The sequence below is a fragment of the Capricornis sumatraensis genome, chromosome 1 (assembly GCF_032405125.1).
Source record: "Capricornis sumatraensis isolate serow.1 chromosome 1, serow.2, whole genome shotgun sequence".
NCBI lineage: Eukaryota > Metazoa > Chordata > Mammalia > Artiodactyla > Bovidae > Capricornis > Capricornis sumatraensis.
Window position 1 is genome coordinate 31,666,050 of NC_091069.1, and position 15,697 is coordinate 31,681,746.

The 15,697-nt window shown below is 47.2% G+C and overlaps 1 protein-coding gene across 3 annotated transcripts; it reads left to right on the forward strand.

Moving 5' to 3' along the window:
- Positions 1-1,811: 1,811 nt before the first annotated feature.
- FKBP1B (FKBP prolyl isomerase 1B) lies at positions 1,812-15,085 on the forward strand. Of its 3 annotated transcripts, none has more exons than XM_068977967.1 (4): positions 1,812-1,855; positions 8,660-8,707; positions 13,399-13,511; positions 14,546-15,085. In XM_068977967.1, the coding sequence occupies exons 3-4, from the start codon at positions 13,401-13,403 to the stop codon at positions 14,672-14,674; spliced, it is 240 nt and encodes a 79-aa protein (XP_068834068.1). In that variant the 5' UTR covers positions 1,812-1,855; positions 8,660-8,707; positions 13,399-13,400; the 3' UTR covers positions 14,675-15,085. The 3 variants fall into 3 exon arrangements, with proteins under 3 accessions (XP_068834068.1, XP_068834051.1, XP_068834060.1); XM_068977950.1 differs by lacking the exon at positions 1,812-1,855 and adding an exon at positions 4,560-4,682; XM_068977959.1 differs by lacking the exon at positions 1,812-1,855 and adding an exon at positions 4,560-4,682 and having other exon boundaries at positions 14,501-14,602.
- Positions 15,086-15,697: the final 612 nt, after the last annotated feature.

The window sequence follows — 15,697 nt, forward strand, 5'->3', positions numbered from 1 at the left end:
CCCTGGTCAAAGAACTAGATCCCATGAGCTGCAACTAAGATGCAGCACAATAACAACAACAACAAAAAACTAAGACAACTCACAGTGACAGTCAAGGGGCTCAGGTGAATTGGAGCACTTCCAGTAAATTTAAAGTTACATACTCCCCAACTTGTTTTTCCAAATTTACTGTGTTTTCATTATAAAATAATTCCAAGTTCTTTACACTTATTGTTTTAAATTAATACATAAGAAAGGTCAAAAGGACCTAGAAAGTCTCATATTGAGTGAAATAAGTCAGAGAAAGACAAATTCCCTTATCAGTTCAGTTCAGCCGCTCAGTCATGTCTGACTCTTTGCGACCCTATGAACCACAGCACACCAGGCCTCCCTGTCCATCACCAACTCCCGGAGTCCACCCAAACCCATGTCAATCGAGTCGATGGTGCCATCCAACCATCTCATCCTCTGTCATCCCCTTCTCCTCCTGCCCTCAATCTTTCCCAGCATCAGGGTCTTTTCCAATGAGTCAGCTCTTCACATCAGGTGGCCAAAGTAGTGGAGTTTCAGCCTCAACATCAGTCCTTCCAATGAACATCCAGGACTGATCTCCTTTAGGAATATGACATTGCTTATATGTAAAATCTTTAAAAATGGTACAAATGAACTTATTTACAAAACAGAAATAGAGTCACAGATGTAGAAAAGAAACTTATGATTACCAGGGAGGAAAGAAGGGGCAAATGGGGAGACTGGGATTGACATACACACTACTATATATAAAATAAAAAACTAATAAGGACCTACTGTATAGGATGAGCCTTCCCTCGTGGCTCAGATGGTAAAGAATCTGCCTGGCATGCAAAAGCCTAGAGTTCACTCCCTGGATGGGGAAGATTTCCTGGAGAAGAAAATGTCAACCCATTCCAGTATTGATGCCTGGGAGGGTACAGTCCATGAGGCCATAAAGAGTCCTCAAAATGTAGAAACTGAACAACTGTATAGCACAGGGAAGTATTCTCAACACTCTATAATCACTTAATTGAGAAAAAAACCTTAAAAAGGGTGGCTATATGTGTATGTATAACTGATGCACTTGCTGTATAGCAGAAACTAACACAACATTTTAAATCGACTATACTCCAATGAATTTTTTTAAAAGGTCAAAAGGTAAATTCACACACACACACACTCAAATTCAACGAAAGAAAATTATGACTGCAACCCTCCAGACATTTTTCTATGCAGTTGATGTTAAACTTTTTCACTCATACTGCACCATTTCATACCACGATTTTTTCGCTTCACATTATATTAGGATTTTACCCATGTTATTTAAAAGCTTTATAAATTACTTTTAGAAGCCACTTCATACCACTTTTCCTCACTGTTGAGAAAGTGCCATAATTTTTCCTCACTGGTGAGATACCTGGTTACAGCCAACTTTATCTTTTTACAAATAGCGCTGGGATAAAGGTATTTATGCATAAAGCATGTTCATTTTGAATGGCTTCCTTAGGATATATTCCCAGAAGCGTCACTCGTGAGGCACAAGTAATATATTCTCTGGTTTAAACCCAACCCCTGCTCGTCCGCATCCGCCAGCCCTCTCACGTGGCCCCCCACCCTTCTAGACCTCTTCTCCTCGCACCTGTAACCCTTCCTCTAGTCCGCGTCTGCCAAAGCCCAGATCCCTCCACTTCCGTCCCCGCCCACCTGGCCTCCCATACAGAGGCCAGGCCGGAAAGCAGTAGAGACAAAATACCTTTGGTCTCACTGCCGCACAGAAAATCAGTTTCCCCGCGACCTTCGGAGCACACAGACCTCTGATCCGAAGTCCCAAGCAGACTCCGGAAGCATCGGTTCCCACAGCCCGGTAGGTGAGACGAGGCTGTACAAGCTAGGCAATTCCCCCTGCCTATTGGCTATTGCTTGTGTCCCGTTATGAGACGGTCCTTCCCATTGGCCAATAAGCTCGAGCTTTGCCGCACAGATCTCTGGGAGTTGTATTCCGCCTGAAACGCCATCGAAGGTAAAACTGCTATTGATACCGTTCGTCCCTTGAGAGGTTTAGCGCTTTCCCCCGCATCTTTTCGGTCCTCGTAGTCTAAGAAGGGGAGAAGGCAATGGCACCCCACTCCAGTAATCTTGCCTGGAAAATCCCATGGGCAGAGGAGACTGGAGGGCTGCAGTCCATGGGGTCGCTGAGGGTCGGACAAGACTGAGCGACTTCCCTTTCACTTTTCACTTTCATGCACTGGAGAAGGAAATGGCAACCCACTCCAGTGTTCTTGCCTGGGGAATCCCAGGGATGGAAGAGCCTGGTGGGCTGCCATCTATGAGGTCTCACAGAGTCGGAGACGACTGAAGTGACTTAGCAGCAGCAGCAGTCTAAGAAGGAGTCCTGGGCCCTAGAGTCAAGACGGTTTCTTAGCTTTTCAGGGAAGCAGCGGGGAGGGGGAGGTAGAGAAGGAGTTGAAGACCTCTTTAAAATCTCAGAAAGATGTTCTCCATACACAAAATAGGGTATATGTAACTGACTCCGCTCCATGGACCTGCTCTAATTACAAACCGCTATTCTACACTTACCCCAAAAGTGCCTGACCATAGCTACAACTCACTAGGCTTAAAGCCAGCTATACCCCTGCCAGATTCTGGGCCACGCCTTGGGGCAGCTCATGGGGAATTTCAGATCCTGACCCTCACGATAGTTGATCATGTTTGTTGAACACACAGCCAGCCCTCCTTCTGATAATCTGAAGTCCGTGCCTTGACCATCTGGGAGAGAGGGGAGTGCGGAAGTGGAGAAGTAACACCTAGGACTCTCTCTTCTTTGCTCAGGCTTTTCTTCCCATGCCTGCCTTCCTGCTCCACTTGTCAGAATCATACCTTCGTATCAATTTTTGCAACAATGCATGAAGAGAGAGAAAAAATTGAAAGTTCCATTCATTTTTCAAATGCTTGCTGCTAAGTTGCTAAGTAGCTTCAGTCGTGTCCGACTCTGTGCAACCCCAGAGATGACAGCCCACCAGGCTCCCCCGTCCCTAGGATTCTCCAGGCAAGAACACTGGAGTGGGTTACCATTTCCTTCTCCAAATGCTTACCTCCTCCAAAAAATACCGTTCTAGATTCCTGGGTCTCCTTTGGAAGGAGGTGAAGGTCTGGTAGAAATCATTCATTCATTCATCCCGCAACTTAAATCACTCCAGGTGGTAACTGTTCCTGTCCTCATCACAGCCTGGATTCCTCCAGGACAACGATTGTCTTAATTCGGTTGGTATCCCCAGGGTGCAGTTCTCTGCCTTGAAAGGCGGGAGGCCACCCATGCCTACCTAAGAACTATGCAGGATGGAGTATAGGGGTGTAGGTGGGTGGGGGAGAGTCAGTAATTACTGGTTTATTTTCCACCCACCCCTTCCACCACCCCCACAACTTGTCCCTACAGATTCCAACAGCCTAGCTAGGGTAGGTACCTCTCTGGTGCTTCTGTGAGGTTCTGAACTCTATGGCAGTGAATGCAGTTAATTAAAGTGTTGGTTTCGTTGCTGGCCCTCTCCACTTACCTGTGAGACCAAGTTGACTGCTCCCCCTATCCACCCGCAGCGTAACACAGAGCTGTTGTTCAGTTGCTTAATGGTGTCCCATGCTTTGCAACCCCATGGACTGCAGCACTCCAGCCTTCCCTGTCTTTCACCATCTCCCAGAGCTTGCTCAAACTCATATCCATTCTGTCGATGATGCCACCCAACCATAATGTCCTCTGCCACCCCCTTTTCCTCCTGCCTTCAATCTTTCCCAGCTGGTAAAGAATCCACCTGCAATGCAGGAGACCCGGCTTTGATCCCTGGGTTGGGAAGATCCCCTAGAGAAGGGAAAGGCTTCCCATTCCAGTACTGTGGCCTAGAGAATTCCATGAACTATACAGTCCATAGAGTCACAAAGAGTCTGACACGACTGAGTAACTTTCACTCACTCAGTCTTTCCCAGCATCAGGGTCTTTTTCAATGAGTCAGTTCTTCACATTGGTGGCCAAAGTATTGGAGCTTCAGTTTCAGCATCAGTCCTTCTAATGAATATTCAGGGTTGATTTCCTTTAGGATTGACTGGCTTGATCTCCTTGCAGTCCAAGGGACTCTCAAGAGCCTTCTTGAGAATTAAGATGTTAAGCATGAATTCTTCGATGCTCAACCTTCTTTATGGTCCAACTCTCGCATACATACATGACTACTGGAAAAACTATAGCTTTGACTATAGTAGGTGCTACATAAATGTGTCGACAGATGGATGGATGGAGGGAGGGAGGGAGGGAGGGAAAGCGGGAGGGACAGATGGGTGGGTAGATGCGCTAGTGTCTGCATGCCTTCCTCAACATCTTCCCCAGTCAGTGGGTTAATGATCGTTAGCCTGGTCAAGCTCTGGAGCAGTCGCTTCAGGGTCGCTTCCCCCCGGGCCCCGCCCCGGTCGACCCCACCTTTCCGCGCCGCTCCGCCCCGCCGCTCTCTTCCCCGTGGCCCCTCCCTGCGCAGGTCCCGACTCCAGCCGCACCTCCTCCGACTCTGCAGTGGCGGCGGGGAGGCGAGCCGGAGCGCCAGCGGGCCAGGGCCGGAGCCGAGCCGGGGTCGGGGCAGCAGCGGGGACCCTCGGAGGCGGGGCCAGTGGGACCGCGATGGGCGTGGAGATCGAGACCATCTCCCCGGGAGACGGTACCGGGTGGCGGGGCCGGGGGAGGAGGAGGGGTCTCGGGGCGGAGCCCGGTGGGGGGGGTGGGGGTCCGATTCCGAGGTGGCGCGGAGGGGTGCAGAACAGGGGGAGCGGGCCTAGGATGGGGACAGCGGGAGATGACCCGACATGGGATTGTTGGGGGTTCTAGCAGACACCCTTCGCCATCCCCCTCCGCGCTTGCTCACCTAGAGGAACGGAGGCGGAGGCTGGGAGGCTGGGGTCTGCGGCCCGCCACCGCCCCGGGCGCCTCCGACTGGCGCTGCTGCGGCTGGAAACACTCGGTTATCCGCTGCTGCTGATTTCCTAGGGCCGGGTTACAGCTCCGCTTTCCCTGCCTTGCTGAGTGAGCTCTGGAAACGGGGAAAAGAGATGCTTTGGGGTCTCTTCTGCTCGGGCCAGCCCTCTTCTAACGCACCCGCTTCCGGGCCTCTGATCGGGCGGCCCCCCGCGATCTGGACGGTGAGACGCTGTAGGGACCGAGCCAGTCTGGAAAAGGCGGAGCGCTTCCTCCACTGTCTCTGCATCTAGCTTTATGCTCCCTGCCCCACTCAGCCTCTCCGGCCAGCCTGTCCACTTCCACGGCTTTCATGAGCGGCTGAAACCAATGGCCCCCAAACTTAAGCGTCCAGCCCAGGCCTGGGATTTGAGTTCACGGTGGTCCGTTTATCCAGCCGCTGCTCAGCCTCTACCTGGAAGTCCACGGATTCCTCAAAGTCAGCAAGTCCAAAACAGAACTCCTGCTCCTGGTCTTCCCCACTCCAAGGCGCTCCTCTGTGTTCCCTTGCTTCCTGCCTTCGGTTGTCACCCGACACTTTCCCAAGCCAGGCATCCCAGGCATCACCCTTGTGTAATTGAGTTTGGATGTGCCAGGAGTAGCTTTCTCCATTTCTTAAACCAACCTTAATACAGACTGGAGCCCATATTTCTGCAGGATTTGACAGGCAAACTGCGTGTCAGGCAGTGTTGACACTCCCCCAACCCAAGGAAATTGGAGGGACTCTTGGCTCCTGGCCACCCTCCTAATTTAAAAACAGTGGTCCCTAGGAGTCCCAGCCAGGACCTTGGATCACTCCAGAGGTACAGGCTTCTTTTTCTATGCTGGGAACCTCTGTACTGGGTCCCAGGAAGCATCTCCCTGAGGTCTTTTTACCTCCCCCACCCTCCCCCACCCAGGGCACTGCTTTAGAATTCTGCCAGGGGCCTCCAGGCCTCTTCTCCCTTCCCTGGCTCAAAGAAACCTTTAGAGTGATCTCTCCTTATCCTCCCTCCCCGGCTAGGGACAAGGAGTTTTTCTCCTGAAGCAGATCAGATTTTTAGGGAAAGCCTGGAGGAACTTTCCAGGTGGCACTAGTGGTAAAGAATCCACCTGTCAATGCACGGAGATATAAGAGAACTGGGTTTGATCTCTGGGTTAGGAAGATCCTCTGGAGGAGGAAGTGGCAACCGACTCCAGTATTCTTGCCTGGAGAATCCCATGGATGGGCTACCATCCATTGGGTCACAAAGTGTCAGACATGACTGAAGTGACTTGGCACAGAGGAACTTTGGCCTTCTGCTTTTACTTCAGTCTAAATCCCCAAGTCAAGGAAGCACAGAAGGGCCAGGTACCATGCTGTAACCCAGAGTGGGAGAAAGCACCAATTAATATTTCAATAACGATGCTGCTGTGCTGAGGATGTCTGTCTTGGTCGAGCCTACAACAAATCCTGCCTACTTCTCCTGCTGAGTATCTTGAAGACTCCATCTCCTCAGCCTCTGCCCTAGTTCCAGCCATCACCATCTCTCACCCAGATTTCCGCAGTCTCTAAACTGGTCTTCCCACCTCCAGTCTCACCTCTTGGCCTTCCGTCTGGCCTCCCACCTCACCCACACGGTTTTCTCCACCACAGTCTGCGCACTTTTTAAAATGCATATCTGATTATGCCCCTCTCTGGGCATAAAATGTTTTAAGGAATCCTCCTTTTTCTCCAGGCAGACAGATATAGCCTTCTGTTACCTTCCACACTGGAGCCTCATCTCTCACTAGCAGTCCCTATCCCTACCACCAACTTTTCTCTGGCTTTATCGAGCTGTGTGGAAGTTGTTAAACACACCAGCCATTCAGCAAATATTTATTGAGCTTATACTGTGTGCTAGAACTTAAGGTTAAAGCAGGAAACCAGACAGGCTCCCATTACTGCGTGATTCGAAGCCTTTGAACATGTGCTTCACTCTTCCCATATTATCTCCCTTACTTCCTCTGGCAAGTTACTCATCTTTTAAGACCCAGTTTAACCATTATCTCCTCTCCAATACTTTCCCTGACACTAGTTAGTTGCTCCCTCCCTGGGGCCTCATCTACATGTTGGCTCAGCTGTTCACCCTCCCAAGGCTTTGTTATCCAGTCCCATGGCCTTTAGATCCCACCCAAATTTATAGCTCCAGTGCAGACTCTCTATCTGCCTACTTGCAGTACAAGCTCATGTGTCTTAATAGGTATCTCGAGATTGCCACCTGCACAAATCTGTGCCTCGTCAGTCTTCCCCATCTCAGGAATCAGCTCCTCCAGCCTTCCAGTCACCCACCCTAAAACCTTAACATCATGCTTCTCCCTCATCCTGGATCCCCTTCTCCATGCCATTAGCATGCCCTGTCAGCTCCAATTCCAAAATATATCTCCCATCTATTTTACTCTCTTCTCTGCTGCCAACCACTTTAATTCAAGCCATCATTGATTTTCTGTCTGGATTATTGCAACAGGCGCCTAACTGTCCATCCTACACAGAGCAGCCAGAATGATCTTATAAAATCTTAATTCAGATTATGTCATTCTCTTGCTTAAAGCCCTCCCATGCCTTCTTGTTGCACTTAAAGAATTTGCAGAATTAAATCCAGCTCTTTCCCACTTGTCTCCACCTCCTTCCCTTCTTTCCAGTCATCTAGACTCCTTTCATTCTGTAAATGCATTGACCCTTTCCTGCTTCACGGTTTAGGCACTGCCTGCTGCTTCTTCCCACAGTGCTTTTCCCAGTGTGTTCCTCATCCTTCAAGTCTCAGTTCAAATGTCATCTCTGAGAGGCTGTCCTGGATCAGCCATTCTGAAATGACCTGTCCCACTGTATCTCTTTGCAATTCATCATTGTGTTTATTTTCTTTAGAGAACTTATCACAATCTATATTGTCTTGTTTATTTGAGTATTGTTTGTCTCCCTCCGTTAGAATGTAAATTCCAAAAGAGTAGCAATCTTGTCTGGTCTGTGTAACTCACTGGTGTATCCTGAGATCAGGCCTTACACAGAGCAGGTATTCAATAAATATTTGTGAATGATTCTGTTTATTCAGAATCATCAGGCTTCCCTGATAGCTCAGTTGGTAAAGAATCCACCTCCAATGCAGGAGACCCCGGTTCAATTCCTGGGTCAGGAAGATCCGCTGGAGAATGGAAAGGCTACCCACTCCAGTATTCTCGCCTGGAGAATTCCATGGACTGTATAGTTCATGCTATCGCAAAGAGTCGGACATGACTGAGTGACTTTCACTCTTTATTCATCCTTGTGCAGTCGTCACCCTGCATTATAATCTATTATTTATGCATCTATTTCCCGAACCTCATTGTGAGTTCATAGATTGCTCTGTGTCTCTGGAATCTAGTCCAGGCCTGCCAGATAGTAGGCGGTCAGGTTTGTGGAATGGATGGAGGAAAGTAAAAAGAGCAATCAAAGAAAGGGAAACAACCAGGAGAGAGCAAAGTTGTGGAACCCAAGGAAATAAAGTTCAGATCAAGGCCAGAGAAGTGAAGTCACTCACAACAAAGCCACTGACTCATACACAGCACAGAGCCAGAATTGGAGCCATGGGCTTCTCCGTGGTATGGAGGGGAATGTGGGCCAGAGCTCTTGGTCACAAGTCACACCTGAAATGTTCCTGGTGACTTTTCCCAATTTGCTGTTCATTCCTGGATCTTTGTGTCTCCTTGCAGGAAGGACGTTCCCCAAGAAGGGCCAGACGTGCGTGGTGCACTACACAGGTAGGCTTTGGCCCCTATGCTCTCATCCAAACCTGCCCCTCTGCAGGCAGGTCTCTACTCTGACACCTCTCCAGAGGTATCTGCTCCCCCGGAATAGGCCCCAAGCCCAGGGCAGCCAAGTCTTCCTCTGACCAGCCATCTCCATCTCCCCCAGCCAGCCTTGAGGGAATGAGAAAGGGCACTGCCAAGGTTAATCCCTCCCCTCTTCTACCAGCAAGACCCACCATGGTACCAGCCTCTGACAGAGCCAGCCATCTCCATTTCCCTTCTGTCTGTTGCAGGCAGGATGGAGCCCTGGCCCCTCTGGTTCTGTCTGATACTTGGAAATTCCTCTTATAGCTCTCAGAGCCCTGAGCCCCCTGCAGACTTCCTTTTCATCCTACAGTGTTATGAAAGAAGTGAAGTCTTGACTTCCTCAGAATCCCCTTTCTTTATGGGGAAATAGACTATTCAGTCTACTCTTACTGATCACTTAGGGGACACAAACATGAAACAAGAGGATCCCTCCCTTCACCAGGGTTGTGGGCATGGGGGAGGGCAGTGCCTGTGGTGCTGTGGGAGCAGAGGAGGGCCCACATCTCTGCTGAGCCCTCATGGATGATATGGATTGGAAGGCCAGGTGCACTGAGGAACATTCTAGATGGAGTTCCTGAGGACTTCTGGCCGAAGATCGATGAGCAAATGTTTGTTCCAAAGGGGGTGCAGGGGGAGTGCTCTGCCTTGTGACCTTCTTCCCAATGTGGTGAACTTGGTGACAGCCACTTCGCAGACAGCAAGGCCAGTTTAATTCCTAGGATAGAGTCAGACGGGGGCCATTTTTAGCAGTTCTCTGGGCCAGTGTGAAGTGCCAGGTTAATTCTAGGCAGACAGTGTGGGTATTTCTCAACAGCTGTGTTGCCGGTGGCTGACGTCAGTGGGCTGGAGCTGTGTTTCATCTCCCGGTGATGTGTCCTAATTACCATGAGCCTTCTGGGGCCTCTGACCTATGTAATTGATTTATCTGTTCTCCATGTTGCAGACAGACCAGTACTTATCAAGTTACCGAAACCACAACATCCTTTTGTAAAGACTTTTCACAATACATGCAGACAGGAGGCAATGTGCATTAAATACTAACATTAGACATGGGCAGCTCTGGTCTGGGGAGGGACTGTCTCATCAAACCCAGTCAGAGACTGGGAATTTTTGGTAAACTTTATTATATGTAAATACACTAGAGAACATAACTCTAAGATGTACAGATTGATGAAAATTTTCAAAAGTGATCACACTTATGTAACCACCCCCCAGATCAACAGACCCTTCTAGCACCTCCCAGTCATTCACTTGTGCATGCTACATTGCCTCAGTCGTGTTGGACTCTTTGCGACTGTATGGACTGTAGCCCACTAAACTCCTCTGTCCATGGGATTCTCCAGGCAAGAATACTGCTGTGGGTTGCCAGGCCCTCCTCCAGGGTATCTTCCCAATCCAGGGTTTGAACCCACGTCTCTTACGTCTCCTGCGTCTCCTGTATTGGCAGGGGCATTCTTTACCACTGGGGCCACCTGGGAAGCCCCCCCACCCCCCCCATCCCGCCAGTCATTACATTTCCCTAAAGGTAACTAGCATTCTAACTTTTTGTCCCTATAGATTGGTTTCATCTCATAGAGTATGTACTCTTTTGTTTGGGGGTTATTTCACTCATTAGGTCTCTTATTTCACTTTTAATGTGTGTGAGATTTATCCAGGAGTTTGCCCTTTTTTATTCCTGTACAGGTCATTGCATGAATATATTGCAATTTATCCTTTCTACAGTTGATGAACATTTGGATTGTTAGTTTTTAGACATTATGAATGGTGTTGCTTTGAAGAGTCTTGTAGATGTCTTCTGGTGCACATATGTAGACAACCTCATTGGCTAAACATAGAAGTGAAATTGCTGGGGCACAGGGTTATACCTGCTCAGAGGTAGCAGATCCTGCCGAATAGCTTTCTGAAGTAGTTGTGCCAGTTTCCACTGCCACCAGCCATGTCTGAGCATTCCAGTTCTCCGGCATCCTCATCACCGCTTGGTATCGTCAGGTTTTTGTTTTGATTTTGGCCCTCTCTGGTGGGCTCCCAGGGTATCTCCTTGTGGTTTTTATTTGCACAGGCCTGATGGTTAAGGAAGTTGAGTACCCTTTCATGTGCTTCCTGGTCATTTGGATGTCCTCTTTAGTTCACCTAAATTTTGTCCACTTAAGAAAAAATTAGGTTGTCTGTCTTTATCTTATTGATCTGTAGGAATTCATTTGTATTCTGGATTTGAGTCCTTTGTTGGCTATACCTATTCCAAACATCTCCTATTCCAAAGCATCTGTTTTTCTTTACTCCTTTATTGGCATCCTTTGAGCAGATTTCTTTTTTTAAATTTTTATTTATTTATTTGGCTGCAGTGGGTCTTAATTGCAGCATGTGAGACTCTCTTTGTTGTAGAATGCAGGATCTTTTTTAAAATATAGATTTATTTGGCTGTGCTGGGTCTTTGTTGCAGCATATGAGATCCTTTAGTTGTGGCATGCATCCTAGTTCCCTGACCTGGGTTCGAACCCAGGCTCCCTACATTGGGAGCACAGAGTCTCAGCCACTGGACCACTAGGAAGTCCCATTTTGAATAGAATTTTTAATTTTAATGAAGTTCTACATATGAAGCTTTCCTTTTCAGTTAGTAATTTTGTGTTCAGAAATCTTTGTCTATCCTAGGTGATGAAGCTCTTCTTCTATTTATTCTTAGAAGCTTTATTATTTTATCTTTCATATTTAGGCCTGTGATTCATCTGGAGTTGACTTTTATGTGTGGGTGAATTAGGGGTTCACTTTGATGGTTCATTTTCCCTCATATGTATATACAGTCAATCAGCAACATTAATTAAAAAAAATCACCCTTTGTCCATTACATTTCAGTGGCACCCTTGTTAAATCCGGTCACCATGTGTCTGTGGTGTCTATGGTGTCTGTTTCTGGACTGCATGGTTTTGACTGAACCTGCTGCAGTAGATAAAAGTTTATGGTCTGAAGTGGTTTAAGTCATATGAAACCTGAGGAGTATGGGGAATGAGAAAGTCAGCCTTTAAATGGAGGGTGTGAATGCATGTGCGTGTGTATGTGCATATCCATATGTGTACTGTACAAGTTTGTGAATGTGTGACTGTATTATATCTACGTATCTAAATATTTTCTTAGCATCTGTTTGGCCATCAGGGTTTTCTTCTGAGTGCATGTGCATAAATGTATGTGAGCATGCATGCGCATCTCTGAATATCTTAGCAACCTGTGTGTATGCTTGAGTTTGTATTTGATCTCGTGTATTTGATACAGAAGTATCCATCTGTGTGTGTCTCTGTGTAGCAATAGGGTTTTCTTCTTTGCCTGATTTAGTACCCAGGGAAAGAGCCCAATTTATTCTGCTGAGAAAATAGGTAAGTAAGAATGTCTCTTGTATACATTTATATTGTAGGAATTAGGATGTGGAATCACAGATACTTAGACACTAGACCTCTCATGTGAAACATGGCAAATCTGAGATCAGAGAGAAAGTGATCTAAGTTCACACAGTAAGTTAGTGCCAAAGTGAATTCAGAATCTAATCTCTGAATTTACAAGCTAGATCTTTCTCTGGTTCCAGATTGCCTAATCTCTGAATTTACAAGCTAGATCTTTCTCTGGTTCCAGATTGCCTTCTGATGTGGTCCAGGGGCCATGAGAAGAAGGCATGATATAGCATCCTTTGCAGAATGTCTAATATTTGAGCTAGAGATACCAGTAAGAACAGAAAACAGAAAAGCAGCTCTTGCTTCTTAGGCAGCTGGACTGAGACAACACATGCATGTACATCAGGAATGACAAGATATCTGCAGTTGGAGGCTGAGGGATACTTCAGTCTGCTAAGAAAACACTCAGGGTGTCCTGAGTTCACACAGTCCTTTTGTATGAGGTCTGGAGGCTGCCCCTGACTGGCTGGGTCACTTTACACTGTTCACTGCAATAAAGGATGATATGACCTTTGGGTTTTGTGTAGGGGGGGAACCTTGAGAATATCAGGTGAGGACTCAACCTGAAACTGAAATGCCTGGGAAAACAGACTGTCAGGCTAAGGAAGGTGCATAAAAAAATTTGCAATGTGCAGAAGTACTTGAGAAAGGTCTGACCTCAATAGAGAAGGAAAGGAGAGAAGGGGAGGACAGAGAGAAGGTTGTCAGGCAGGCAGTAGCTAGATCTTAAACTGCCTGGATACAATGTAGGCATTCGGATTCTCCCTTAGGAAAGTTACAGAAGCAAGGGAATAATAGGATCAGGCACGTGTGTGCGCATGTGTGAGTGTGTGTGTGTGTGTTAAACCATTCTGGGTGCAGTGTGGAGAAGGGAATGGAAGAGTAAAAGCAGAGCAACAAGACTCGTTAGAGTTGGTTCCTGTCCACAGGTAAGGTGTGATAGTGGCTTGATGAGACCACAGGGTGGTGGTAATAAAAGTAGAGAAAATACCTGGACTTCAAAGATATGTACCATTTGGTGATTGGTGGGATGTGCTTGCTTAGTCAACGGGATGGATGGGGAGGACAGGAAGACAGCAGGTTTGTACAGAATAGGAATTCCATACTAGACGTGTTGAACCTGAAATGGGAGTTATCTCATGACCACAGCTCTTTTCCACCCTATCCTTGCTTTCATAGGAATGCTTCAAAATGGCAAGAAATTCGATTCATCCAGAGACAGAAACAAGCCTTTCAAGTTCAGAATTGGCAAACAGGAAGTCATCAAGGGTTTTGAAGAGGGCGCAGCCCAGGTAAGAAGAGGATCCTTGTTAAGGGGAGTTTGAGCAGCTAGGGGTCTGGGCTCTGCACTCTGCCCTCCACCCTCCCCCATCACAGACCATCACTGCTTTGACTCCACTGCCAGGGCTTGGCAATGCCACCTAGTTTCAGTCCTGGCTTTGTGTCCCCACCCCTTTTGTTGCCTGTCACTTGGGGCTGTCTTCCCAAGCACATCCCTCCAGTTCTAAGCAAGCCTGTGAGCTACTAGCTGTTCAGGACTGAAGCAGCAGAAGAGGTGGGGTAGGCTACTGTGTTTAGGGGTTTTTTTTAACTTAAAAAAAAAAAGCACTAGTTTCAGACTTGCAAAAATATTATATGAGTAGAGTTCTCGTATACTCTTTACTCAGCTTCCCTAAACGTTGTTTTACATAACCATAGTACCGTGAACAAAACCAGGACATTAACATTGATATAATGCTATTAGCCAATCTGTTCAAATTTTTGTCAGTTATTCAAAATTTAAAAATTGATTATTCAAATTTCACCAGTTGTCCCACTAATGCCAGACAAATCCTTGAGGACTGCTGTGATGAGCCCTGGTTCAGGCTCTTCTTCCTTCCTCTATGAAGTCACGTGATGTTCCTTGCTGTGCCTTCTAATCTCTTAATCTAATGAATTGGTCCTAGCACCTACATGAGTATATACATGCATATATGGTCTTTACACATCCTCTTTAGGCTTCTTTGAAAGAAGGAAAAATTATGAACAGATTGAAGTGTTGAGGTGCACTCTAATTGAATAACCAGCATTGTTTGCTAAATCAATGAATTTGAGACTACAGTGTTGGAAGTTACTGTCCATAGTTACGTCTCTGCTAGTCTGACGTGCAATCTGCCTTGGTTACAACTCTTAGCATCACCTCAGTGTGCCACATATAAAATTCATCTCAGATCTTCAGGGTTACCATGAGGATGGTTTGGGAAAATGACATAGTTACCTTACTCTTTTCTTTTAAATCAAGCTGGGTCCTCTTTCTCCTCTCCCCATCTGCCCCCATCCCTGCTAGATGAGCTTGGGGCAGAGGGCGAAGCTGACCTGCACTCCTGATGTGGCATATGGAGCCACAGGCCACCCCGGTGTCATCCCTCCCAATGCCACCCTCATCTTTGACGTGGAGCTGCTCAACCTAGAGTGAAGGCAGGAAGGAACTGAAGGTGGCTGGAGATGGCTGCTGCTCACCCTCCTAGCCTGCTCGGCCACTGGGACGGCTCCTCCTGCTTGGGGCTCTTGATCAGTGTGCTAACCTCACTGCCCCATGGCATTATCCATTCTCTCTGCCCAAGTTGCTCTGTGTTCCGTCACTGTTCACGCTAATCTTTGCTTGAGGAAACTTCGGTTGCAGATTGAAATGTTTCAGGTTGTGCATTTTGCGTGATGCATGTAGCAGCCATTCCTGATCACAGAACAGATTTCTTGTTCGCACAATCTACACTGCCTTACTTTTACTTAAGCCAGACACACAAGGTGCTCAGACATGAAACGTACGTGCTGTACACAGAGGGACTTGAGCCAGTTACCTTTGCTGTCACTTTCTCTCTCGGAAGTTCTGCTGACTTAAACAATGTCCTCTTTGGAAACGGTATGTAAAATAAAGGCTCTGTGCTTGACAAATGCCTGTCCATCCTTACTGAAGGTAGGTAGTGCTTTAAGTGTATTCAGACACTCAGTTGTGTCTGACTTTTTGTGACATCATGGACTGAGTCTGCCAGGCTCTTCTGTTCATGGGATTCTCCTGGCCAGAATATTGGAGTGGGGTGCCATTTCCTCCAGGGGATCTTCCCGAACCATCTTACGTCTGATGTATGTGGTCCTTAAAGGAAGTGTTTTAAGGACCACAGTCGTTAAAGGAAGTGCTTTAAGGACCACATAAGTCAGTTGCCCTTGCAGAAAAGAATGGAAGAGAAGTAGCCAGGAGAGTGATATTATATAGTACAGGTTTCCCCACTATCCGAAAGTAGAAAGTACAGCATGCCTGTGAAACCTTTTGTAAGCTGAAATGGTATGACGTGAAGAAACAGTTACACTAGGGCACAAATGCTAATGGATGCACAAAATAAATCAAGATTTGCTCACAGATACAGTTCAAAGCTATGACGGCTTGATGCTGAGATGCTATATAGTTCTTGGGGAAGGAGCTTGGTGGTGTCAGTCACTGCTC